Here is a 26400-nt window from a genome sequence, read left to right as displayed (position 1 = left end):
ACCTGGTCCCCATCATCATTTCTGCATCTGTCTGTCTATATGAGGTGGGCTGATGGCTGTGCCAGTTTCCTCATTTGCACAGCGCACGAGGTCCCGCTTTGGGTGAGCTTTATTCGCATACATGGTAAGCGGTGATCGGCAGGACCCTGGAGCCCTCTTGGGCGTTCGGCTTGGGTTGCACTTGCACTGGTTGACCGACTGCGACTGTGGCACCGTGACGAGAACGGCGGATTGCGCGCGCAGCACCTCCGTCGCCTCCCGATCCAGCGTCTCCGTTGCCAGGAAAACGGAGCGGCGCGCTTTCCGGCGCAGTCGCGGCGCGTCGCAGCTGTCATGGCGGAGACCGTCTGGAGCACTGACACCGGGGAGGCAGTGTATCGCTCCCGGGACCCCGTGCGCAACTTGCGCCTCCGGTAGTCGCACCGCCCCAGCCCCGAGGCCCCATGCTTTTATATCCTTAGATCATTCCAACCTGAACTCGGTGTTCTGAAGTCCCCACTTCTGCTTACTATCCCGACCGCTTCTTCTCCGGGCTCCCCACTTCTTTCACTATCCGTACCCCCATCCACTCACAGCCTCCAAGAACCCCTTACAGGCCCACCCAAGTCCATTCATGTCCTTGTTGCTCCCAGTTTCTCAGAGCCCTGTGTCCCCAGTACACCCTCTCACCCTCACTCTTCCCCACAGGACCGCGCACCCACCCACCCCCTCTCCGTTGTCTGCACCCAGCACACCTTGGCAACCCTACCTCCTCTGTTTTGTTTCCCCCATCCTTGCTTTGTGTTCATCTCCCGGTTGCATGTCTGGTAACGAATATTTTGGGCTTTTCTTGACAGAGTCCACCTGCAAAGAATCACATCAAGCAACTTTCTTCATTATCAGCCTGCTGCCGAGCTCGGGAAGGACCTCATAGACTTGGCCACTTTTAGGCCTCAGCCAACTGCCAGTGGGTGTTATGGTGGTGATGTGCCATCTAATACTAATTCTGATACTAATCAGAATTGTGGCCAAATGTAGTGAGATAACAAATACTGTACTTCTGATGTGTTATAGATTTGCCCGGAAACCTACATTCTATTTGTGGCATTTTTAAAAGAGAAAACATGCCCCAAACTCTAAACACACATATAAACACTTTTAAAAACAACTTTTAAACTGGGGACTGCTTGAAAAATATGCATATGATGTGCATATGAAGATCAACTGTGTTCTTGTGGTTTTCCTTATCTGGGAAACCAAAAGAATGAGGAGGAGAGGACAGAGTGGTTATTGTCAGCAGTCTGTCTGCTTTTATTGTTTCTCTTTCTGTTCAGAGCTGTTCCTAGGCAAGAGTGTGGGCTTGCAGGTTGTGAAACATGTCTCTGAAAAAGGCATACTCAGCCAGCCAAGAGTGTATTAGATTAGATTTGTTTTCTTTGTTTTTGTTTTTGTTTTGTTTTGAGACAGAATCTCATTCTGTTGCTCAGGCTGGAGTGCAGTGGTATGATCATAGCTCACTGTAAACTGTGGTTTCCCAGGCTCAAGCCATCCTCCTGCCTCAGCCTCCCAACTAGCTGGGACTACAGCCTACACCATCACACTCGGTTGATCTTTTTAAAGTTTTAGTAGAGAAAAGGTCTTGCTATGTTGTCCAGGCTGGTCTGAAATTCCTGGGCCCAGGTGATCCTCCCACCTTAGCCTCCCAAAATTTTGGGATTACAGGTGTGAGTCACTGCATTCAGCCAGATTTGGTTCTGTTAAAAAATCATTTATTTGCCTTCACCGTCCTCTCCTGACACTTGGTCTCCTAAATTTCAGTGTTTGTGATTCTACATATATGGCTTCAGAAATAGTAAAGATAAAAATGCCAGGGTTATTTTCTAGCAAACGCAGACACTTGGGACTGAGGAAGGGCTGGCTATTCAGCTTATATCTAAATTTCAGTTTCTTTTATCCAGTTAGATTAGATATTTCCTGGAGCAGGCTGAGCGCCATGGCCCACGCCTGTAATCCCAGCACTTTGGGAGGCCAAGGCAGGTGGATCACCTGAGGTCAGGAGTTCAAGATCAGCCTGGCTAACATGGCAAAACCCCATCTCTACTGAAAATACAAAAACTAGCTGGGTTGGTGGTGTGTGCCTGTAATCCCAGCTACTTGGGAGGCTGAGGCAGGAGAATCGCTTGAACCCAGGAAAAGGAGGTTGCAGTGAGCTGAAACAGTGCCACTGCACTCCAGCCTGGGTGACAGAGTGAGACTCCATCCCCCACCCCCAAAAAAATTACTGGGGGGTATTTTCTTTTATTCAAATTAGAGTCATGATTAAGACTTCTTGGGTTCTAATCTTGGCTTCTACTCATACTAACTCTCATATACAGCCTCTCTAGCATTTCTCTAGGTTGAGTGCTTACTAAATTGCTGAATTCCAGCTGGTTTTTGTGGCAAATTTAAGAATAGGGACTTTGGTTGTAATCAACCACAGAGCAAGAAGTGGTGCTGGTTTGGCTCAAGCATTTGATTCACTCTGTTGTCTTTGGAGGTGGACACCGCCCAGAGGAAGACGAAGAGGAGGAGATTGTGATTGGGTGGCAAGAGAAGCTCTTTAGCCAGGTGAGCCAGTGTCTCTTGTCTTCTCTGTCTATTCCATCTGGTCTACCTCCACATGGCTGGTGATACCTATTGCCAAAGTGATTTCCAGACAGGTTGTAACAGTTTATACTTTCCCCTGTTGTGTTTAAAGGGCAGTGTAACATAGGGGTTGCCACTACTCAGTTTTATGATTCTGGGTGAGGCACTTTTCATCTCTGGGCTATATGCCATCTGTAAAATAGCAGACTTGGATTAGACTATCAGTCTGGTTCCTTTTAGCTCTAATGTTCTTGGTTCCCCTACCATTCATTAGTTTAGTATTGGTTATGAAAACGTGTCAGATAGCATCAGCTCTGTAGAACTGATTTGATTAAACAGTTACAGAAGCAAAAGTTTGATGTATTATAATGATGTACACATCTCTGTTTCCTTATGGTAACCTCAGTTTGAAGTAGATCTGTACCAAAATGAAGCAGCCTGTCAGAGTCCTTTGGATTATCAGTACCGTCAGGAGATCCTGAAGCTGGAGAATTCGGGTGGCAAGAAGAACCGACGAATCTTTACCTACACTGACTCTGATAGATACACCAATTTGGAGGAGGTATTGTTCTTTCCATCTTTGGTAGCTTCCATCTTTGCTTCCTCTAGCTTTTTTGCCTCACTGAGTTCTGTGTGTTATGTCAGGAGCCTAGTAAGGGGAGACAAGTAGCCTGTCTAGGAACCGCTGTGAGCTGCTGCTGCTGGCAGCCATCCTGGAATAGAATGGGCATAGTCTGCAGGTGGTAAGGCTGTTGATCCCTTCTCTGCCTGCTTGAGGGCCTGGGGGAGCTGCCAGTATCTCTTATTATATGCTTGCAGAGTGCATACTTGGAGAAGTAACCACTGGGCTTGACTTCCTCCATGCATCATGAAAGAAGACAGGTGGTGGAGTCTGGAACAATCTAGATAAAATTCATCAGGGGATTCAGCCCAAACTCTGAGTATATGGGTTTGAAGAGGAATTCAGTAGAGCTATGGAAAATGGCTTATGTCCTCAATTTGCCTATGACAAAAATACTCTTGTAACCTTGTTTTACATTTTCTTTAGTCACTGCATTTCAGTTGCTTCTGTCTTCTTGGTAAGATTTTAAGCTCCTCGAGGGTGGAGCCTATATTTTTTTATTTTTGTCTATGACTCTGTAGGTCTCTGCAAGGAACAGGTATTAATAAATGTTTTTGAAAGATTGACGTGCTTTCATTATTAGAGCTGTGGATTGATAGCATTAGCTGGGGATGGTGGCATGTACCTGTAGTCCTGGCTACTTGGGAAGCTGAGGCGGGAGGATTACTTGAGCCAAGGAGTTCAAGGTTGCAGTGAACTATGATAGCACCACTGCACCGCAGCCTGGGTGAGACCCTGTCTCTTAAAAAAATAATATAAATGAAATAAAATTTGGGTTGTCTGTTTTGGAAAAGCAAATGAAAATGCACTTAGTGCTCAGTTACCATGTGAGGATTTCCCACAAAATACTTATATCCCATTTGGCATTTTTCTAACCACCTTGTTAACTTCAACATCTACCAAGCAAACTAACCCAACTTTTTGTTGGTTTGTGCTCAGAGAATGCAGGCTGATTTTAATATTAACATAAATAACTCCTTTTTAAAATCCGAAGGCAAACCACGATGTGGTAGAAATCTTCTTTGGGTTGTTTGGCCACTGCTCCCTCTGTTAGCATGTATCATTGTGAGGTGGCGGAACCTGCGGGGTTCAGGTCCCGGATGAGGTTTCAGGAGGAATACTTCCCTTCAGGTACTTGGCCCATGTGGCCCTGACCAGATGGCTTACACAGGGCTGCTTGCTTTTCCCAGCACTGTCAGAGAATGACCACTGCAGCCAGCGAGGTGCCTTCATTCTTGGTCGAGCGAATGGCAAATGTTAGGCGGCGCCGGCAGGACAGGCGAGGGATGTGAGTGCGGGCATGGGATGGGGGGCAAGCTTTTACTTTTTATTTCCTAAAGTTGGGTAGTTTTGCATTTTTATCAGTGGTTATATATAGTATTCAAGTATTACTTTGTAATTAATTTAAAAAATAAATATAAAAATATAAAATATCTTCCTCACTCTTCACGTGGACACATTTTTCCAAAGTGCCTCAGAGAGAGGGAAGGGATGTCATTTCTGTTTGTCAAATATTTTGGCTCTTAAAAAACAAAACAAAACAGTGTGTCCACCAGCTCTAACTTCCCATTCTGAAGTGGCTCTCCACTGGGGTGCTCCATTGGGGTGTGCCAGGGAAGTGACCTTTCTGTGGTGTCTCCCAGGGAGGGCGGCATCCTCAAGTCACGCGTCGTCACCTGGGAACCCTCAGAAGAGTTCGTCAGGAACAACCATGTCATTAACACCCCTCTTCAGACAATGCACATCATGGCGGACCTGGGGCCCTGTAAAACGTGAGTGGCGCTTCTCACCGCCAGCTCAGAGCCTCATCCTTTTGTCCTCTCGCCAGCTCTCCCCTTCCTGTTATTACCATCCTGGGTTATAGCGGAAGGAGGGACGGACCTTTTCTTCCTTTTTTTCTTAGTTATGAGTGAAGCTTCTCACTGCCAGCTCAGATCCTCATCCTCTTCTCCTCTCACCAGCTATCCCCTTTCTGTTATCATCCTGGGTTATAGGAGAGGGAGGGACTTTTTCTTCCTTTTTTTCTTAGTTGTACTTGGAAGAAAGTTTTACCTTGACAGCTCTCCCTGTAGCCTCTGGTCTCTGCCCTGAAGTGGGCTCAGTATCTCTTCCTGTTTCCCTGGAGGACCACTGACCTCAACCTTGGTGTTTTCCTGATTTCTAGGCTTGGCTATAAGAAGTATGAACATGTCCTGTGTACTCTGAAGGTGGATAGCAATGGTGTGATCACAGTAAAGCCTGACTTCACAGGCCTCAAAGGACCCTACCGGTGAGGAGAGGAAGGAAGGGGTAGTGGAGACTGGCATTCCTTCCCTTGGTTGCACTTTTTGTCCCTAGTCAACTAGACTGTCAGAAAGTCCTTCATCTGTTCTAACTTTTACATTCCCAGGCAATGGTTCGCATTCTGTTCCAGGTCATAGGGCCTTAGAAAACCGGGGACTCCTTTCTCAGAAAATGTGCAACTGCACCAATTTGAAAGGGATCACTTCAGTGGTACAGTTAAATGACAGTGATTCTCTGTGCTGCTGAATGTAGGACCTGACCAGAACAGAGTGGGGTGAACTCAGCTAGGCTTTTCCTGTGGGCTGACTGTTCCTCATCTCTGTATCTTGGAAATGACAGAAATGTAAATTAGAAATTATCTGGACCAACTGTCCATTTTTCAGGTGAGAGAACTGGGTGGCAGGAATGTTGTGCCTTACAGTTTGACTGTAACTTCAAGCCAGAAATGGGCCCAGAACCTATACTTTCTGAGTCTAGTCTGGTGCCTTCTCTGCTTTACCGTTTTGTTTCTCTCTCCTGGTTGTCAATACAGCCACTTTTATCATCATATACTTCAGTGAGGTGTATGGCCCTGATCGCTCATCCCTGGGCTGGGAGCTATCCCAGGGCCCATCTCTCATTATTAGAGTTGCTCCTTTCTGTGGTTTTGACCTTACAGGATTGAGACGGAGGGGGAGAAGCAGGAGCTGTGGAAATATACGATCGACAATGTTTCTCCCCTCGCACAGCCAGAGGAGGAGGAGCGGGAACGGCGAGTGTTCAAGGATGTAAGCGCGAGTTCATTCCAAGTGTCGAAGGGATGAGCCTCAGTGCCTGGAGCTGAGACCATTTCTGAACTTGATGTCAGCAGTTGCTCGGGAAAAGCCTTGCCCTTCATAGCCTCTTCTGACTTAGGCAGCATTGCTGACATATCAGACAGAAGTTTTTCCATCATATTATAATAATAACAATAACCATTTATTTGAGCATTTACCATGTTCTGTGCTAGGTACTTTACATACCTTGTTTCCTTTAGTCCTTACAACAGCCCTTTGAGGTGAACACTTATTACCACCTTGTAAGTGGGGAAACGTAGATTGAGGAGCTAAGTAGTCTGCCCAAGGTGGCATAGCTTGTAGGCGCGAGAGTCAGGATTCCGCCCCAGACCAGCTGACTCCAGGGCCTCTGCTTCACAGTAAAATGGCGGTGGGTCAGGTGCTCACGCCTCCAGCTCTTGCTGACCCTTCCCACTATTGCTTTTCTTCTTGCCGTTCAGAACTGAACTTTGGTCTAGCTTGGGTTGCATCTTGAGTTTTGGTTTGGTTTGTTTCCTCAGCTTTATGGCCGGCACAAGGAGTATCTCAGCAGCCTCGTAGGCACTGATTTTGAGATGGTGAGTAGCTTGGCTTCCTGCAGCACTGTGAGCTGTGTTTAGCCGGAGCATTCTGACTGTGGATGAGTTACAGCACCTCTCTTAAAGGCCCAAAGGTATACTCTACGGTGTAAAAAGGAAGTCAAAGAATAGCACGTATAGTCCTTGTTATGTGTTTTGCAACATTGCATGTCGATAGAGAACTGTTAATGCCGAGAAAAAGGTCTGAAAGGCTACGCACATGCTGTGGGTGGCTTTGTTTGGAGAGGGTGGGATTAGATGTGGTAGGTGGGTAGTGGGTGGTGAGAGGGATATATCAGGGATTTTTGCTTTTTATTCCCTAAACTTAGGTAGTTTTGAATTTTTATCAGTGGTAATGTATTTATGTATTACTTTATAATTAATTTAAAAAATAAATACAAGGATGAAAAATGTCTTCTTCACCTTTCATGTGGATATTTTTTCAAAATACCCCATAGAGAGGCAGGGGTGCCATTTCTGTATGTCACATATTTTGGCTGTTAAAAAATATAGGCCCGATGTGGTGGCTCATGACTATAATCCCAGCACTTTGTGAGGCTGAGGTGGGAGGATCACTTGAGGCCAGGGGTTTGAGACCAGCCTGGGCAGCATAGTGAGACCACATCCCTACAAAAATAAAAAAAAATTAGCAAGGCATGGTGATACATACCTGTAGTCCCAGCTACTCATGATGCTGAGGCAGCAGGATTGCTTGAGCCTAGAAGTTTGAGTTTGCATTGAGCTATGATCACACCACTGCATTCCAGCCTGGACAACAGATCAAGGCCCTGTCTGAAAAAAAAAAAGTGGTTTAGTTCAGCTATTCTGTTGTGCTGTTCTTTGTCTTTTCTCATTCTAAGAGTTCCATCTCTAGACTTGGAAACAAGGATAGAATTACTTCCTGGTCTCCCTCTCTTTCTCTGAAAAATTAACCTTCACTATTTCCATATTGCATAAGCAACAAATACTCAGTATTTAAAAGTTAGATAAGACAGATGCACAAATAATTAAAAAAGAAAATTCCCTGGTTTCTTGACCTCAGCCATCTAAAGGGATCAGGGCATTCTGGCTTCCCATTGCATACCACAGGACAGTTGCTGTTGCTTGAATAATTTCCCGTAGTGCATTGTCCTCATTGCCATTTAAATTATGTACTTTCCCCCTACATTGTGAATCTTAGGAATGAAGGAAACAGATCTGTGGAGGAGTGTCAGGGTGGGGAGAAAGTGCAGTAGTGACACCCAGGGCCTGACCCCCAGTGTCAGGTCGTCTGCAGATTTGTAGATGGGGCTGGAGGAGAAGTGCCAATTCCCTCCAGGCCTGCTGATCCTTTCCCACTTCTCTTCACCTTAGACTGTCCCGGGTGCCCTCCGGCTCTTTGTAAATGGAGAGGTAGGTAAGTGTCTTGCTAGCATAGATCTCTTGATGCTTAGGCACGTGCCTAGATGGAGCTGTGAATAGTCTCCTCCACTCTGGTAGAGGCCTTGTCTGCTATACTTGGGAAACTCAGTGGTGAGTCTTTCCTGGAAACACAGAGGGTTCCTGGCCCTCAAAAGAATTGCTCTCAGGGTGTGTAGGCCCCTCAGGATTGGGTTGGGTGCTAAGGGTAGTAGGAGAAAAAGCTAAAATAGCTTCCTGTTTTCTCTCGTAGTTTCAGCCCAAGGCTATGAGTATGACAATCTCTATGTCCACTTCTTTGTAGAATTGCCAACTACTCGTAAGTAATATTCTTAAGTCTCTCCTTTTATACCCATTCAGACAGATCTAGAGGCATTTGGTCAGGCTTCCTTTCCCACTCCTCTGCTGAAACTGTTACTGTCCTTTTCAAGGTCATAGATCACATCCACTTTACCAAACCCAGTGGGGACTTCCCTGCTTTCACCTCGCTTGACCTTCCTGAAGCATTTGCCAGAGCCCACTGTGCTGCATGACACACTTCTCTGGCTTTTGGCTCCACACTTCTCTCTCTTGTCTCGCTGGTGGCCCCTCAGCCTCCTTGGGTGATGCTTTCCCTTCTGTTGATCTTCAACTGTGAGAGTACCCACGGCTAAGCCAAGGTCTTCTGTTACTCTCTGTCCGCAGTCTTTCTGGGCGACCTCATCCATCCTATGGCTTAAATACCATCGATACGTCTCAGACTCCCAGGTTTCCGCCTCTAGCTTTAACCTTTTCCCTGGACTCCAGACTCATATCCAGTTACCTCTTTGTCATTTCTGTCTAACATGACCAAAAAGAACTTTTGATTCCTCCTCTTCCCTCAAACCTCTCCTCCCTGGTCTTCCCCATCCTAACAGAATGGCAGTGTCATCTACTGAGTTGTTGATGCCAAAAACCTAGGGGACATCCTTGATCCCTCACTTTCCCTAGCTCCCTGTAGCCAGCCAATCTGTCAACAGTTCCTGTCTGTTCTGTCTTCAAAAGCTGTTGTGAACCTGTTTGTTCTCTCCAGCACCCTACACCAAGCCACCACCCTACATCAAGCCACCACCATCTCTTGTCTAGGCCAGTGCATTCAACTTCTGACTTATCCCCCTGCTTCCTGCCTTGCTCCCATTTGCAGTTCATTTGCCACAGACACCAAAGCCAAGCTGAGCTTTAAAAAGTGTAAACAAGTTATGTCCCTTTTGAGCTGAAAACCCCAACAGCTTCCCCTCCCACTTAGAGTAAAATGTAAACTTGATACCCTGAGTGAGCTGGCCCCTGCCTATCTCTTCCATACAACATTTCAGTCATTCTTCCTAGCCAGGTTCATTCCCACCTTAGAGCCTTTTAAGGGCCATTTCCTTCGTCTGAAACCCTTTCTGCCATATCTTAGCATGGCTGGTTCTTTCTGAGTTTAGATCTCACCTGTGTTGCCTCTGAGACGCCTTCTCTTACCACCCAGTCTAAATGAGCCTCCCAATCACTCAGTCCCTTCCCCATTTTGTTTTTAGTATAGCACTCATCACTACCCAATAGTCTCTTGTTGGTTTGTTTTTTGTCTGTCTCCCTGCTTCCCCCAGAATGTCAGCTCCATGAGAGATGGGGATCTTTTCTATCTAGTTACCAAGATACCCCTAAGATATGCTAGCACATAGCAGGCACTCAGTAAATGGTAAATGAATGACTGATTGTGTGAATAAATGAAAAAAGAAACTGTCTTTTTCTGAACGACTTGCTTTCCTCCCAGGTGAGCTTACTATATTTGGTCTTTGGCTTTCAGACTGGTCAAGCCCAGCATTCCAGCAGCTCTCAGGAGTAACACAGACCTGCGCCACCAAGTCCCTGGGAATGGTATGGAGAATGAGAGCGGGAATGAGATCTGCTCCTGGGATGGCATTTGAGGTTTTATCAGGCCAAGTGCTGTGCGCCCTGGGGAGGATTCCAGAGTTGGGTGACTTGTGTGTGGGTTCTGCAGGGCTACCTGGTCCAGAGATCCTCTCTGTCTTTTTGAGCATGGCAGCAGCTTGTATTTGGGTGTCCCTTTGCATCTCAGACTCCTATTTCCCACCTGGGTGATCATTTTTCTTTTTCCCTTGTGAAGATAACCTTGTCATTGGCCACAAGGAGAACAGATTCCAAGGGAGGCCTTGCCCACCCTATGACACTCCTTTTTACAGGACAAGGTGGCTCACTTCTCCTACCCATTCACGTTTGAAGCCTTCTTCCTCCAGGAGGATGAATCTTCTGGTGAGTAGCTCAGCAGTTGATCCTGGGCCTTGGTTCCCCTCAAGCAGTGCTGTCTCTTGGTGAAGGCTGCCTGTGACCTGGCCGCTTCTCTCATTGCTCCCAGATGCACTCCCAGAGTGGCCTGTGCTCTACTGTGAGGTCCTCTCGCTGGACTTCTGGCAGAGGTACCGTGTGGAAGGCTATGGGGCTGTGGTGCTGCCTGCCACTCCAGGTAACCACTTGTCTCCGCCCTTCTGTGGCCCACATGCCCTAGGCCCTAAGAACAAGACTAACACTCGAATGCTTCTGGTGAGGGATGAGGATAATTGGGAATTGGAAGTGTTTGGCTTGAAAGAGTTCCTGTTCCTCTGAGGACTTTCTGCCCCCCTCCATTAGAGACAATGACGTGGCCTTGGCACTGACTTCCTGACAGTCTCTCCATGTGCTTCGTGCTCCTCTGATTGGACTCAGGGTGAGAAGCTGTATGGCAAAATTGGCTCGTAGCATATGTGTATTGAATGAATCAGCATTCAGTTTGGAATAAAAGCATCTGTCTTTTACTGTGTGCCAGGCATTGTGCCATACTTCTCACTTAATTCTCGCAGCCACTCTGTGAGGTGCAGGTGGTATCATTTCCATTTTACTAGGTGAGGAGAATGAGCTTCAGAAAGGTTAAGAAACCTGTCCTGGGTATGCAGGTAATAACTGGCAGAGCGGAAATTTGAATTTCTCCCGGACTGATTCCACACAGGTGCTATGGGTAACCATGATAACCTTCACCAGAGGCCAGGTCATCACCAGACCAGGTGTTGTAGCTGAGTCTAGGCCTGTGTCATTGCTGGGGAGTCAGTGAGGGGCCACATGCCCTTTCTGGACCTGGCCCCAGTCTTCTCTTCCCTTGCGCAGGCTCACACACCCTGACGATCTCCACGTGGAGACCTGTGGAGCTTGGCACGGTGGCTGAGCTGAGGAGGTTTTTCATTGGCGGTTCTCTGGAACTGGAGGACCTCTCCTACGTGCGGATACCAGGATCCTTCAAGGTGACTTTTGTCTTTGGAGTGACTTCACGCTGAGAACTTACGGTCCTGTCCTTCTGTTCTGTAGGAGGTGGGATCTGGGTCAAGACCCCTTAGTTGTGCATTGCTTCAGTATTAGCCCCTTCCTTCCTGTGGCTTAAGCTGGAAGTCATGACCACATTTTGAACTAGGTTCCAATATCTACACTGCTATCATAGGAGGTCTCTGGAAAATAGTATAGTTAGAGATTTCCCCTGGTTCCCATCAGAATAACTGGCTCTTTCCCCCATCGCTGAAGGCCTCAGTAATCAGATGTGGGGAGGATTCACAGTAAGCATATAAGACTGCTGCTTCTCAAATGAGGTTGGAATGTTCCCTGGTTTAGTTGGGGGAGCCCAATAGCCCAGTATTATCGTTGAGGTAATAGAGTCTGGGTGATGGAATAAGGTTTCCCCAACAGAACTGCGCTTCCCAAGAATAGGAATAAGAATGGGGGCGAGGCCAGCATGGTGCGGGGGTGTCTAGAGACAGCAGAAACCTGATGCTGTCCCAATGGCATGCCACAGGGGGAACGCCTGAGCCGCTTTGGACTCCGCACAGAGACCACAGGCACTGTCACCTTTCGCTTGCACTGTCTGCAGCAGTCCAGGTGAGTGACCTGGCCCTCTGCCTCAGGGTACCTTGCCCCTGAGGGGTGGAGAACAGCTGTAACCATGTGGCTGACCTCCCCGCAGGGCCTTCATGGAATCGAGCTCCCTTCGGAAAAGGATGCGGAGTGTGTTGGACCATCTGGAAGGGTTCAGCCAGCAGAGTTCCATTCACAATGTGCTAGGTATGTCCCCTCCCCAAGCTGGCCACCCCAGGTCAGCATGGGCCTGTTTCTCTCTGCAGTGCAGAGAGAAATACCATATGGCAGCCAAATACCATATCTCCTTTCCTTACAGAGGCCTTCCGTCGAGCCCGGCGCCGCATGCAGGAGGCCCGGGAAAGCCTCCCGCAGGACCTAGTGAGCCCCTCTGGAACCCTGGTCTCCTAGCTCACAGCAGCCCTGGCCCACAGTGCAAGAGGACAAGATGGGGGTATCTGAGGCCAGTGCTCTCCTGCCTCTTCGTCTTTCTGATTAGAGACCACGTTGGTCTGCTGAGAACCAGAAAAGCTGGGAAATTCCCAGCTGGCCCCTCTGCCTAGCCTTCTGCAGAGTCTTCTCCCTACCCTCTGGAAATAAAGCCAGAGACCGTGTGGCCCCCCCTCTTTATATTTGCAGCCACTATAAATGGGCATCACAGCAAGGCAGGCTTTTTGATCTGAGGCTGTTTGGGGTGACCCCATAGTGAGTCTGGCCTTGACTCACTTTTCTGGCTTGTCTCACAGTAGCAGGGGGATGCAGGGATCTGCTGTTCTCCACCGTTTAAAAATGGAGCTTTTTGTCTTCCAAGACCAAAGAAGGAAGGAAGGTGGACGATGAGAGGGGTCTTAAATCCCCAGCCTGTGACTCTCAGCCTCTTTCTAGGGAAGCCTCATTCTGCTGCTTGGGGCTTGCTGAGGTTGAGATGTGAGTTATTTCTGAGTAAGTGAAGGCTGAAGGCAGTGCTGAGTCCTTTCTGCTAGCTGGGTGGTATCTTTTACTGTGTTTTTTTGTTTGTTTGTTTGTTTTGTTACATAAACCCCTTTTATTTTGACTGATGTTCTGTTGGCTGTTTGTCTGCTCAGGTTGCTGGTATGGCTAGGGTGTTCTTAGTGTCGGGGCCCCTACCATGTCTGCCCTTCCCCTTTTCTGCCTTTCCCTACTCCACAGTGTTTATTTGGGCTCTCTAATTCAGCCCCCAGGAGAGGCTTAGATGGTTGTGCCAGCTTGCGTGTTAGCAGCACTTCCATTAAACATCTGGAGCAAAGCATGGAACCGAGGCCATGTCCCCCCTAGCCCAACACAGAAACAGCAGCCCCTGCCCTTATCAGTGCTTTATTGGTAGAAGCAGAGCATGCTGCCCAGCCCCAGGCTCAGAGGAGTATTGTGGGGTGTCTGGAGGCTAGGACTGAGTGGTCTCTTAGTCATGGTGAGGGAGGGGAGGGAGGGCTGGGAAACAGTAGAAAGTGCTGTAAACCCTCCAGCTGACTTTTCTTGCCTGGGGTGCAAGACCACATGGCTTGGCTCCCAAGCCTTTGCACGTGGCGCTGATTCATAGCCTAATACCTAAGTGGCTCCCAAGGCGGGAAGGTCCATTGCTGATAGGAGCCCCCAGCTCTCACTCCCGGCTGGGGAACCCAGCTCTGAGCTATAGCCAGCAGAAGCATCAGCAGCCTGCAGTTGCTCCAGGGAGACAAGGCAGCCTCATGGTCCTCCCCTTCCCCTTGTCTCCAAAAGTTGGAGGCTTGGGATAGACTCCTGTGGAAGTAACAGAACTGGGTAAGTGAGGAATTTACCAGACGTTTAGAAATGGAGCTGTTTTCAGGTATTAGTGACCAAGCTGAGGATAGTTGGATGCTCCTAATTTCCCCCCAAAGTCTTAGGGCCTGGAATTGACTGTCAGCCCAGAAACTAGCACACTGGGAAGCCACTTGGAAAGCGTACCTAGTGACAAGTTCTGTTTCTCTGCTTAGAGACCTAAGAGGACCCAACCATCCATCCAGGGAAGGATGTGTGGGCTTAACCCAGCCCAGGGTGCTGGAGGTGGCCTCCCCTTACCTGCAGAAGCCTCATGTCCCTCGCCAGGCTGACAGATTCAACCTCGGGATACGGCTGCAGCTCACAAAGCCCCGGGGGTAGATGTTGGCTCTGAAGATGTCCCTTGAAACCATGGTGATACCAGTATTGTCACATATAATTCGAGACAAGGAAATTCTCCTCAGGGCCTTGCGCTGTCTTTTGGTGAAAACACCTCGTTTCTGCCACCAGAACCTACCAGGCAGTCAAGAGATGTGGGTGAAGGTTGGGGAGGAATTACCTTATAATGAGCACCTGTTGTGTGCCAGGCACTTTACATATATTATTCCATTCAGTTCTCACAAAATTCCTGCAAGATTGGAATTTCAGAAATGAAACAAATTCAGTGGCCAAATAAATTGCCCAGTATTAAGTGCACAGTAATTTAAGTGGCCAGGGCTGGATTTGAACTCAGGCAATACCAACTCCAAATAAGGAGTCAGGTCGTAAATCACAAACGTATCGGAGGGAAACCAGATTTAGCCCTTTCTGCCCATGTTTTCTGGGATCCACCAACCCAGAACAGTGAGGCTGCCAGGCAACCTCCTGGGTTTAAGATGACTCCAGCTCAGGCAATATGGGCCTTGCCTGGGTCAGTGTCTCTCTTCCTTTGACCCAGCTTTCCAGAGAGGAGCCTCCTGATTTCAGATCCTGTGAACTTGGAAGAAATGATACTAAAAAGAGCAGTGTTCTTCATTGTTTAGTCTTGAAATGCTAGTGTTTTTCTGCTCTGCCTCTGGTGCTGATGTCTTTTATGATAGGGTCACTTACCTGTCTCCGTCTCGGGCTCTTCTGAACTGGTTCTCGAACAGACAAGCCAGAAGAGGCCCCACTCGAGCCCCCGGCAAAAGAGGCTCAGCGATGGCCCCAATCCAGATGTCAATGTTATCAGGTGTTCCATACAGATTCAGGAACTTCCTTGCCAAGTCCTGGTTTTTCAGCACCCGGCTAAGCTGTGCCAAATTCCGGGGCTGGGAGAGCCCACAGAAGCGCCTCCAAGCATTGTACCCTGCAGGGGAACGGGGAGAAGCAGCTTCAGTCTTGCTGACGTCCCATGAGCTTCTGTTTCTCTCCACCAGTCCTCTGGCGGGAAGCTGTGGCCAGTCAATATTGGGCAGAACCAGAAGATCCTGCTGGCAGAAGAGTCCCTAAACCTTCCAAAGACCAGGTTTCTGTCCTCTGATTGAAAATGTGAGTGGACAACCATGCTCAGTGTGCATCAGACTGAGGAGTGTGTCCTAACCCGGAAAGCTGTTTTAACCCAAAACTCATAACCACAAATCTGACACTTAGTGATACTATTACTGGGCTCGACTGCATTCATTAGACACAAGTAAGACAGTACCCAGAATATAAAAGACTCTCCAGGTTTGTAGAATGAATGAATGAGCGAATGAATAAATAAATGAACAAGCCAACAAATGGAGAGCATGGATAAAATTCATCTACTCAGAAAAGGACGGCACACTATGATTCCGTTGATATGAGAGGTCCTGCATAGGCCAATATAGAGACACAAAGTATATTAGAGGTGATTGGGGCTGGGGTGGGGATGGGGATTGACTGTTCTTACAGGGTTTCTTTGGGGAGTGATGAAAATGGTGTGATACTAGATCATGGTGATGGTTGCATAACTCTAAATACACTAAAATCATTGAATTGTCTATTTCATATGGGTGAATTTTATGGTATATCTCAATAAAGCAGTTTTTAAAAAGTTTTCAGAAACTTCCAAAGACCAGCCATACCAATTTGTCAGCCATCAGGATCCCACACAGGGCCAAGCCACATCATAAGATGTGACAATCAAGGTAGGAGATAGCTTTGCCATGTCCCGAAGGGACACCAGCCCAACGTCATCCATTGAACTACAGCTCACACACACCATCCCCCAGCGGAACACATGAAAACGACACAGTATTTTACCATTACTGAGCATTATTGGGTGAATCATATCTCAGGACCCTCACAGCACCTTTGTGAGGTGCTTTTATGGCATGCTAACTATATCTGGTATATTTACTAAAGTTGAGCAACCATAGGCTTCAGGGTCACTTTACTGTTAAGTGGAGCTCAAACCAGGTTGTCCAGTTCCCAGTTTGATGTTGCACTTGGGAAGGGATTAGAGGAGATTGCAAGAGCTAGTGTCAGGATAATATTTCTGGAGGGCACAAGTATTGCAGGGAGCAGAAACTCGCAATGTGGAAACTCAGGTGGCTAGCGACCTCAGCTCTCCAGCTCTTCCTTTTATACCAAAGTAGAAGGCAAGAATGTTAGTCCAAACTGCACCATTTTGTAAGCCCCCCACCATTTCCCAGACCTTGGTCAAAGTGAAACGTTCCACAGGAGGTCGGGCCATGAAAGACATAACATACCCTAATGGGCAAAGGCCCAACTGAAGGAACATCCCTATCATATCCTGCTGGGCAAAGGTCCAAGGAACATCTTACCACATCCCACTGAAAAAAGGGCCTGATCATAGGTACATCTTATCAATAACCTGCCAGGCGCAAGCCATACGGCCCAGACCCCTCCTGCCCATACCCATACCCAGTACCCCAGCTGTAGGCGGCGGTGGGCTCTGGCAATAAGCTGGTCCCCCACCTCTGTAGGTTTTATGCTGGAAATAAATACCTGCATTGGCTGTTGAGCCGCCCTCTCTCTTTGTGTCTTTCCTTAACCCTTGCCTTCCCTTCAAAACCTAATAGAAACTTGGGTGGCTAGCGATCTCAGCTCTCCAGCAGGGGCGCCCACAGCTCCTTAGCTGCCAGGAGGGCCCAAGTTTAAGAAAGGAAAGAAGCTCAGGTTTCTGGAGTGCCTGCTGTGCTCTACCAGGCGCTGTGTGAAGTGGGGTGGGCAGTAGGAGGTGCCACCACTGCTTCATACATGGGCAGATGGGCCTTCAGGTTCTTTCTAGACAGGGAGGTAGGAGGTGGGAAGGAGAGAGGAGCAAGGCAGTGGCCAAAGCCTTCCCCTACTGGGGTTGAACGGGGAAGAAAGGAGAAATAGTAAATTTAAATTCAGATTTTACGACTTCTTATTTATGTGATCTTGGGCAAATTACTAGCTGTCTCTGAACATAGTTCCTCATCTATAAAATGGCTGTAATCATTTGCTTCTCAAGGTGATTGGGAGGACAAAATAAATTAATATACGTGAAAGTGACTAACAAAGTGCCTACATTTTCTTCTTTCCTGGGATAAAGTCATTTGTGCCCTCACCAAACAGCCACTGCAGCCTTAGTTTTATTCCACCTATTCCCTGCCTCTAAGGCTCTTTGCCTTTCTCCACTTAGAGCAAGGAGCGTTTTTGTAGCTCTGGAATTGTAGCCTTCCTCCTTGGAACTTGCCACCGTGTTGGGAATGGAGCAGTTCTTCCCTGCCTTTTAAGCCTATTGCTTTTTTTCTACTTGGAAAGTTCGAGCCTCCCTTTATCAGCTCCTGGGCCTAAGTCCTGGTCCTGTGGTGAACCTAAAGCTGGAGCCCCTACAGTGGATGGGGGAGCCATGGCAGGACAGCAGGCGGTGTTCCAGGAGTGCTTTGGGACATCAACCTTGGCCTTGCATGCCTCTGCACTCCTGCACATCCTGTAGACAGTCCCAGTCAGAAAGGAGGTACCACGGTCTTCCCAGAACCCCTTGAGCAGCCTGGCCTGAGCAAAGCTGGGAGAAGAGGCGGACAGCCCCTCACCTGGAAGGCCGTGGTCCCGGCTTCGTTGCATGTTGAGAGCTGCCAGGTCCAGCCCAATCCTCCTCACTTGCCGAAACAGTCGGTCCCGGAGCTCATCCACTAACATGGCATCCTGACGGTTCAGCTTGGCAGGGGTGGCCATGAGGCCCCGGAGGATGGGGTCGATGCCCCCTGGTGGCAGGGAATGTGAGCAGCACAGATTGGACCAGCCTCTGGGAAGCTACTTGGGTTATCACATGATGCCAAGCTAGCCCAGAGCTGGGCAAGCCAGTCGGGTATGTTAGTAACATTTGTCAGGAAACAGAGTTCTGGAGAGACATGAAGCAGCTGGAGCTGGGAGGCACTTCTTAAGGAGTGGAAGGTGAGCTCCCCATCAATCTGACATTAGTCTCCACCCCTTTAAAAAATCCTCTCATTCCACAGAGGATGGGAGGCCCGTGACTGAGGGTCTTGCTGACACCTGCCTCATTTCCACTGTCTTGGGGAAATGTTAGCAGTGGCCTCTGCAGCAGCCTGGCTTCCTGGCAGTAAGCTTGGCCCACCTAGGGGAGGGCATGCTCCCCACCCTCACCCCCATTTGCCCCCTGGAAAACCTGGTCACCTTCATACACGATCCGCCAGCTGGCAAAGAAGGCAGAGCTAAGTGGGACGTGCGAGTTGGGTGCGGAGGCCCGGTACTGACTGTCCAAGCGGAACATGAAGGGCTGGAGCATTGTGTGGCCAAAGCGGAAGGCCAGGGTGAAGACATTGGCCACCCGTGGGTCCACATTGGAGCAGTACCCCCTGTAGGGCCCCAGGGTTCTCCTGGCCCGGGCCTCGCCGAGAACCAGGGGCAGAAAGTCTCGGTAGGTGATGATCTGGAAGGGAAGACAGGAGGAACATTCCCCAGAGGCCACTCACCCACACCCTTGCCTTTTCAAAGGGTGGCTCAGACATATTGTTTATTGTCATCACGTCAAACGTGACAACATTAATTTCCTATTGGTGGGTGGAGATACAAAGCCCAGAGAGGGTGAGTGACACGGACAGGGTCACACAGGGAGTTAGAGGCAGAATCAGGGCAAGAGGACAGGTCCAGGTGCTCCGCCGGTTGCCCAGACCCAGCTGGTTTTAGGCACATCTGCAAGGATGTGTTAAGGACTGCTCCTCATGCCAAGCTTGTCATCTGGGGGATGCCGGGATGCAGAGCTCCTTACCTGGACCATGGCCCCCATGATCTTCCGAGCCTCATTGTACAGTTTGTCTCCATTCCAGCGGGGATTCAGGTGTCTCAGCTCGGTGGCCAGCCGGTTGTGCTCTCGCATAAAGAGGGTGTGCATGGCTGCCAGTTTGGGGGTTTCCGTTGATCGGGTGTCACCTTGAAAACCCCAAGCTCAGATTTACTGCAGCCTTTCCCAGAAAAATGTCTTTCTACCAGGGTAGATCCAGGGCTGGGGATGGGAGAGATGGGGTGGGCCAAACTCCTGGCCCTCACTGGACCTCCATCTCTTCAGCTGTGCTGAGGCTCCTCATCAACACCCTCCTCCCTAACACAATAGGCCAGGAGCGGGAGGACCAGGGGTTCCTAGCAGGCTTGGGTCAGGTGGGAAAGCACAGGGCAGCTGCTGGTCTCAGGCAGGGGCATCTTTGCCTAAGGATTCTACTCTACAACAGAACCAGATCCATAGCCCGGACCAGCTATGGGCAAGGGCACCTTGACTTTGGGACTGCGAGCCCACCTGTCCATGAGCTGTATCTGCCTGTATGTTCTCTGCCAAGGGCTGGTATACCTTTCCCCACCTTTGGGCTTGGTATAATACTGCTCTCCCCCATGAGCCAGAGGGAAAGAGGAAGAGAGGGAGGGTTGGGCGGAGACTGTTCTTAGGAACAGACCTACTACAGGAAGGGAAGGAAAGTTAATTCCATCATTTGCTTGCTTTTAACTAAACCCTTTTGCACAAGATCTTAGTTCAGTTGACCTCTCCCGAAGGCACATGCTGCTCTTTCCAGGACACACAAATGTACAATCTTTCAAAAGAGGGGTTGGGGCCGACTCCCTGTGAGGAAAACAGTGGAATACAGTGGACCGGGCAGAGACCTTGATACTACACTGACTGTGTTCTCAAGTGGACTCTGCCATTTGAAACTAACTCTGTGCTCTTGGGCACATGATTCACCTTCCCTGAGTCTCAGTTTCTCATCGTAAGATGAGAACAATAATAATTCCCTCCCTTCAGGGCTGTTGCAAGGTAGGTTTAGAGATGGTACATTTAAATATCTTAATAAGGTTAATAAGGTTGGGCATGGTGGCTCACGCCTGTAATCCCAACACTTTGGGAGGCCAAGGCAGGTGAATCACCTGAGGTCAGGAGTTCGAGACCAGCCTGGCCAACATGGTGAAACTCTATCTCCACTAAAAATTCGCCAGACATGGTGGCAGGCACCTGTAATTCCAGCTATTTGGGAGATTGAGGCAGGGGAATCACTTGAACCCAGGAGGCGGAGGTGGCAGTGAGCTGAGATCATGCCACTGCACTCCAGCCTGGGAGACAGAGTGAGACTCCATCTTAAAATAATAATAATAATAATAAAAAATATCTTAATGAGAAATGACTACCATTATTATTGTAACCATGTACACGGGACAAAAGACCCTGAGGAAAGTTCAAATTATGCTTCCAGAAGAAGGTATTAACTGTCTAGCAACAGCTGGGGACAGGGAGGAACTACGGAAATTTATCCCAGAGAAGAGAAAAAAAAATGGAGATGGAGTTAACAGCTACTTTGAGGTATTCCTGTGTGAAAAAGAGACAGTGTCTTTTCTGAGGTTCCAGAAGCATGATTAAGGGGAATAGGTGAATATTTGATCAAAAATAAGGAGACCTTTCTAACAGTCAGAGCTGCCTGTGGCTGAGCTGGGGTGCCATATAGGCGGGGAGAGCCTTCTCACTGGAGATGGTTAAGCAGTTATCTCTGGCCACACACAGGGAGCTTGCAAAAGGACTCCAACGTTCTGATTCTATGATGACTGTGCACAGATCTATGCTTATGGTGTGCCTAATACTGAGGTCCCAAACCATGTACCTTCACCACATCCCACCATGGCTTCCCAGTTGGGACCCCAGAGATGGCTGTTTCCTGGGAAGACACCACCTTCCTCCCAGTCTGACCTGCCAGGAAGCAGGGGATGCGCGCCGAGCGGTTGGTGAGGAGACAGGGGTCATCGTGCAGGTTGTCGAAGGGCAGCAGGGCCCGGCCATTGTCTTGGAAGCGCTGGTTGACGGCCAGCAGCCCCAGGTAGTTGGTCCGGTTGCGGAGCCGCAGCGAGAGGGAGACCTCGCTGCCATACACCATGCTGGCATCCACAAAGGAGGTGAGCGCGTTCATCTGGTTGCGGACTCTGTTCTTGTTTTGGGGGCATGAGGGTGCCGAGCGGAAGAAGGGGATGCAGTCACGCTGGTTCTTGATGCGGGGGTCATTGGGTGGGATCTGAGATGGAAGAGGAGCCAGTGACACGGGGCCCCCTCAATAGCAGACTCACTCCTCTCCCTCATCTCCCACCTCCTGAAAACCTTGCTTAAAACTCCCTTCCTCCAGGAAGCCCTCCTTGACTCACTCAGGCCCATGCTGCTCACCTCTTCAGTCTGAGTGTCCTTAGCATTTTGTTTCATAGAGTCTCAAAAGGTTAGGAATGAATGAGGCTTTTGAAACAATCTCGATCCTCATTTTACAGCAAGGAAAACAGCCTCAGAGAGGGGAAGTGACAACCAGTTAGCAGGAAGGGTGGGATTAGAACTTAGTTCTCTTGACTCTTAGGCCTGAGCTTCTTTAATTCAGACCTTTTCGAAGCCCCTTTCTTGCTTGGTGCTTTGGAGACTATGAAGGTTAAAATTCACAGGAAAGTTTGCAGGAAGCTGGCAGTTCAGTGAAAAAAGACACACACACATAGAGTGAAGAAACTAGGTTGAAGTGGCATCTGCTGTGCTTGATAGAAAAGCCATATGTGGGCTGGGTGTGGTGGCTCATGCCTGTAATCCTAGCACTTTGGGAGGCCGAGGCAGGTGGATTACATGAGGCCAGAAGTTTGAGATCAGCCTTGTCAACATGGTGAAACCCCATCTCTACTAAAAATACAAAAATTAGCCAGGCATGGTGGCCCATGCCTGTAATTCCAGCTACTCGGGAGGCTGAGGCATGAGAATTGCTTGAACCCAGGAGGCAGAGGTTGCGGTGAGCTGAGATTGCCCCTCTGTACTCCAGTCTGGACAACAGAGTGAGATTCTGTCTCAAAACAATAATAATAATAATAATAATAATAAATAATAAAGAAGAAAGAAAAAGAAAGAGAGAAAGAAAGAAAGAAAAAGAAAGAAAGAAAGAAAGAAAGGAAAGAAGGAAGGAAGAAAGAAAGAAAAGGAAAGAAAGAAAGAGAAAGAAAGAAAGAAGAAGAAAGAAAGAGGAAGGAAGGAGAGAGGAGAGGGGAGGGGAGGCCATATGTTAAAAGTGTAATAGGAAGATCTGAGAGGGCTCCCCAGAGGAAGTGCCCCTAAGCCAGGGATTGAGGAATAGATAAGGTTGCAACAGGGAGAGGCCATCCAGAGGCCCTCACATGTCATCCCTCATGAATGTGGCCCCACCTATTAAGGGTGACTGTGTGTGTACGTGTATGTGTGAGAGGGAGAGAGTGTGTGTGTGCACGTGTGTGTGTGTGCACGTGTGTGCGCGCACGTGTGTGTGAGAGTGTGTGCACGTGTGTGAGAAAGTGTGTGTGCACGTGTGTGTGCGAGAGTGTGTGTGCACGTGTGTGTGTGAGAGAGTGTGTGTGCACGTGTGTCAACCCTATGTTCCTAGCAGAGACCCTGCTCCCTGGATTCTATCTTTTCTTCCCTAGTGCCCCACGCTGTCCTGGCCTTCTAGCCTGAAGGTTAGGACCCTACTCACAGCCCAAGCCCAGGAAGTTGGCAAGAGCTGCAGGGCCCTTGGACTACTCTGGGAAGGAGAGAAGGACAAGAGCTAAGAGGCCCTTAGGTTGCCAAAAGCAGGGGCCCAGAGGCTTTCCCTGTTGGATTCAGACCCATGGGTCAAGGCCTGTCTCAAGGGCTTCCCACCCCATGAAGCCTGACCTGAGCCTCCTGGCAGATTGCCCTACCCCCACCTCTCAAACACTCACGGCGCGGGGTCTCTGCTCAGCTGTGTTTCTTGTGTCTCTGTCTCGTACCCCAGCTCCACAGGCAGCTCCTTAAGGATGGTGCTCCAGTCTTCCAGATCCCCACCCCCAGCACCTTGCCTTTGGGGGAGGCCACACAAAGACGTAGGGGATTGGCTGAGGGTACCTTGATGGGAAAGCAGGGGGGCAGCTGGGCGCAGGTCCTCTCACAGTCGACGCCCGCAGTGAAGGCCACTCTGGCTGGGGACTCCGGGGAGAAGTCCAGGTCATGGTCAATGAACTGGCCCCACTGCATGAACATGAGGGCCCGGCCGCGGTCGGAGGTCAGTCTCTCGCTAGGGAAGCGCACAATCTCATTGGAGACAGCCCGGACCTGGTGCGGAAATAACGTCAGCACGGGACATGGGCTCCCTGACCCCACAAGGTATTAGAGCCAACCCAGCGCTCAGGGAGCAGCAGCTCCCCTGCTGGAATTGACAGCCTCTCCTCTTCTGCCCTCCATGCCCCTTTTGTCCCTGGAGGCGTAGCCACCTCCTGCTCTCATTCCTAGAAGGATGGTTTCTGGCTGGGCTCCTGAGGATTCCGGTGGTAAAGAGAAGGAGAGGGGCTAGGTTGACTGGCTCAGACCTCACCAGCTCTTCCAGAGGGGAAGGCAGATCAAATAGATAGATCAATTTGTAGACTAATAGCTAACCAGATGATAGCACTGATTCCCAGGTGCATGGGCTGGTTGCCAGGTGATGGATAACACATGTAGGGAGTACTGGGTCAGCAGATGGAAGGGTGGATAGAAGAAAATTAATTAATAGATGTTGATAGATGGGTAGACGATAGACTGCTATATCGATATATCAGTAGAAAACTGATAAGTTGATAAATGTGAAATAGATCAATAGATAAAGCCAGATTAAGGTATAGAGCTGTTTATATTTAGCAAGACTTTGACACTAATTTTCTCAGAAAAAACCCTACAACACCGTAATGGTTAGCATGAATAGAGCATGTCCTATATAGCTATTTATACCAAGGACTTCAATATTCACATAGGCTCTACAAGGTAGGTTTTAGGGCCATTTTACAGATGAGGAAACTAAGCCTCAGAAAGCTGTGTTATTTGCCACAAGTCACTGCACTGGTCAGTGGAAGGGCCTGGGTTCAAGCCTTGCCTGGGTGACTCTGGGCTGTGTTTTACTCCCCGCATTTAAGAGATCAAGCAACCTCCCAGGCCCTCAGCCCCAACTCACAAGAGGGAGGAGGAAGCCATTGCGCCTCCTGCCGGGGGTCCAGCCGAAGGGGAGCGACAGCCCATCCTCATACTCGGCGGGCAGCCAGCGAGCCAGAGCCTGGTTGGAGGCCCCTAGCCAGGGTCTCCTCCTGCAGCCGTGGGTGGGATAGGTTAGCAGGGAGCAGGGCCTGGAGATGGCTCAGCATGGAGGGAGAGGGTGGGTGCAGGAAGAGAGGGGTCACCCAGGAAGGGGCAGCCCCCGCCCCCCGCCGCCCCGCACACACTTGTTGTTGCATCGTCCAGTGATGGTGCGGTACTTATTGCTGCAGCGCTCGGCCTGGTCCCGGAGAGCACAGCCACTGGCCTGGGACAGCAGCAGCAGCTGTGGTTCTGTTAGCACATCTGTGGGAAGGCAGGTGGGCAGACCTGAGCTGGCCTGCTCTGTACCTCCCATCCCTTTACCCTGTCTCCTCCCAGCACCCCAAGCCTGTGTACCCTGCCTCCCTCTCCTGGATTCCTTCTACTCCAGGCCAGGGCAGGCCCAGGGGGCTCAGTGGGGATCAGAGTACCAGTGACATTGAAGGGTCCGGACCGCTGGGGTTGTAACTTCTCTTCAAGCAGCCCCAAGGCCACGTGCATATAATCTGCGGCCCTAACAACTGTCCTGGTGGCCGCTACCGGTTGTTTGAAGTAGGACAGGAGGTCCATGGGGCTGGCTGAACCGCTGCGAAGCCGCTGCTTGATGCTGCCCAGGAGAGGAGGAGTGAGGGCTGGAGAGAGGGTGCAGACCCACCCAGCAGAGACCCAGTCCTGGGGGACAGTCAGGACAGGGCAAGCGGACAGAAGGATGGATGGAAGGGAGGCTCTACCAACAGGAGAGGTTCATGGGGTCCAGAGGTGGGTGATGAGTGAGATGGACTTGGCTCACTCATTACCCCTCACTGATCCTCCCAGGCCCTCCCATGCCCCTCACTGATCCTCCCAGGCCCTCCCATGCCCCTCACTGATCCTCCCAGGCCCATGCAGCCCCCAGACCCAAGTCTACCTCTTCTGGGTCCAATTGTAGGCAGCATCCACCAGCAACTTGGCCTCTGCTATGCAGTCTCGCAGGATGGAGGTCTCCACTGCCCCAGGGGAGGCTGTTCAAAGAGATGGGGACTCAGGGTTCAGCAAGCCACAAGACCCCCTCCAAGACCCAAGTGCTTCCCCTTCCATTTCCCTTCCCTCCTCCTCGCCTGTCTAGGGGGCTATTACCTGGGTCAGTGCCCTCACAGGGCTGGGCAAGGATGAGTGTGGCCAGGACCCCTGCCAGGGCTGGAAGCAGATACATCTCTGCAGTGAGGCTTCACCAGCTGGGATGTGAGTGACATCCACAGCCTGCACGGGAGGGTCCTCTGCTCCCCTCTCACTTTGAGGACCCCCAGCCGACCTCTCACCTCCTCCAGCTCTTCTCTGGACGTAGCTGGGAAGGGACTTTTATAGCCCATTCTAGGGTGGGGGAGGGCAGCTCTTGGCCCCAGAAACCCAGCCTCTTGGGTGGAGTTCTGAAACTTCCCTCTGGTTTTCATGGGAGTTTTGAGACTGAAACCCCCCACCCCACCCCCTGCCAGCCTGGGGACATTCTTCCTGCCTACCCTTCACTCTGTCCCTACCCTCTACTACCAAGCCCACTGATGCACTTCTCCCAGGACCCAGAGCAGCACCTGGGACATGGGTGTCGCTCAATGGATATTTGTTGGCTGACAGGAGCGGTGCACCTCAGTCACCACCTCTTGGCTGCATGGCCTTGGGCAAGCCACTTTCCCTCTCCAGGCCTGTTTTCACATCCCTAGAATGAGGGTTGGGCCAGATGATTGGAAAGGTGCCTCTCCTCCCGCAACAGGGCAGAAACTGAATCTGCCTTACTGTTATACACACCCCCCATACCCAGCTCAAAGCCCAGCATTTAGTATATGCTTAGCAGGTGTTTGTTGAGTGAACGAATGATCTGTGATGAATGATTTGGCCCCTCTCCTTATCCCCTAGCCCTACTCACTCCCTCCAAGGTGCCAGGGAGAGTGTGAGGCTGTGACTGAGGCAGGGCCTGGCAGTGAA

At 49.8% G+C, this 26400-nt stretch overlaps 2 protein-coding genes across 7 annotated transcripts; one reads left to right on the top strand and one right to left on the bottom strand.

The window, feature by feature from the left end:
* Positions 1–308: 308 nt before the first annotated feature.
* Positions 309–16896, top strand: MKS1 (MKS transition zone complex subunit 1). Of its 6 annotated transcripts, none has more exons than XM_032162834.2 (19): positions 313–413; positions 837–946; positions 2516–2586; positions 3011–3166; positions 4417–4514; positions 4870–4998; positions 5391–5495; positions 6168–6276; positions 6825–6881; positions 8235–8277; positions 8533–8598; positions 10084–10154; positions 10481–10550; positions 10654–10761; positions 11436–11569; positions 12112–12194; positions 12280–12377; positions 12490–12551; positions 15326–16896. In XM_032162834.2, exons 1-19 carry the CDS (start codon positions 334–336, stop codon positions 15431–15433), a joined length of 1758 nt encoding a protein of 585 aa, XP_032018725.1. In that variant the 5' UTR covers positions 313–333; the 3' UTR covers positions 15434–16896. The 6 variants fall into 6 exon arrangements, 5 of the variants coding, with proteins under 5 accessions (XP_032018726.1, XP_058301584.1, XP_032018725.1 ...); XM_058445600.1 differs by lacking the exon at positions 15326–16896 and adding an exon at positions 14144–14260; XM_032162835.2 differs by lacking the exon at positions 15326–16896 and having other exon boundaries at positions 309–413; positions 12490–13228.
* Positions 13458–25757, bottom strand: EPX (eosinophil peroxidase). The gene is made up of 13 exons (XM_032162833.2): positions 25561–25757; positions 25352–25445; positions 24876–25051; positions 24591–24708; positions 24326–24455; positions 23248–23454; positions 21085–21403; positions 19132–19292; positions 18537–18792; positions 17936–18106; positions 15018–15255; positions 14229–14441; positions 13458–13928 (listed from the first exon to the last, which is right to left on the bottom strand). The coding sequence occupies exons 1-12, from the start codon at positions 25634–25636 to the stop codon at positions 14240–14242; spliced, it is 2148 nt and encodes a 715-aa protein (XP_032018724.1). The 5' UTR covers positions 25637–25757; the 3' UTR covers positions 13458–13928; positions 14229–14239.
* Between the last annotated feature and the right edge of the window lie 643 nt (positions 25758–26400).

The sequence above is a fragment of the Hylobates moloch genome, unplaced genomic scaffold (genome assembly GCF_009828535.3).
Source record: "Hylobates moloch isolate HMO894 unplaced genomic scaffold, HMol_V3 SCAFFOLD_10, whole genome shotgun sequence".
NCBI classification, from domain to species: Eukaryota; Metazoa; Chordata; class Mammalia; order Primates; family Hylobatidae; genus Hylobates; species Hylobates moloch.
Note: the sequence above shows the minus strand (reverse complement) of the source record. Positions and strands in the feature narration are given on the sequence as shown.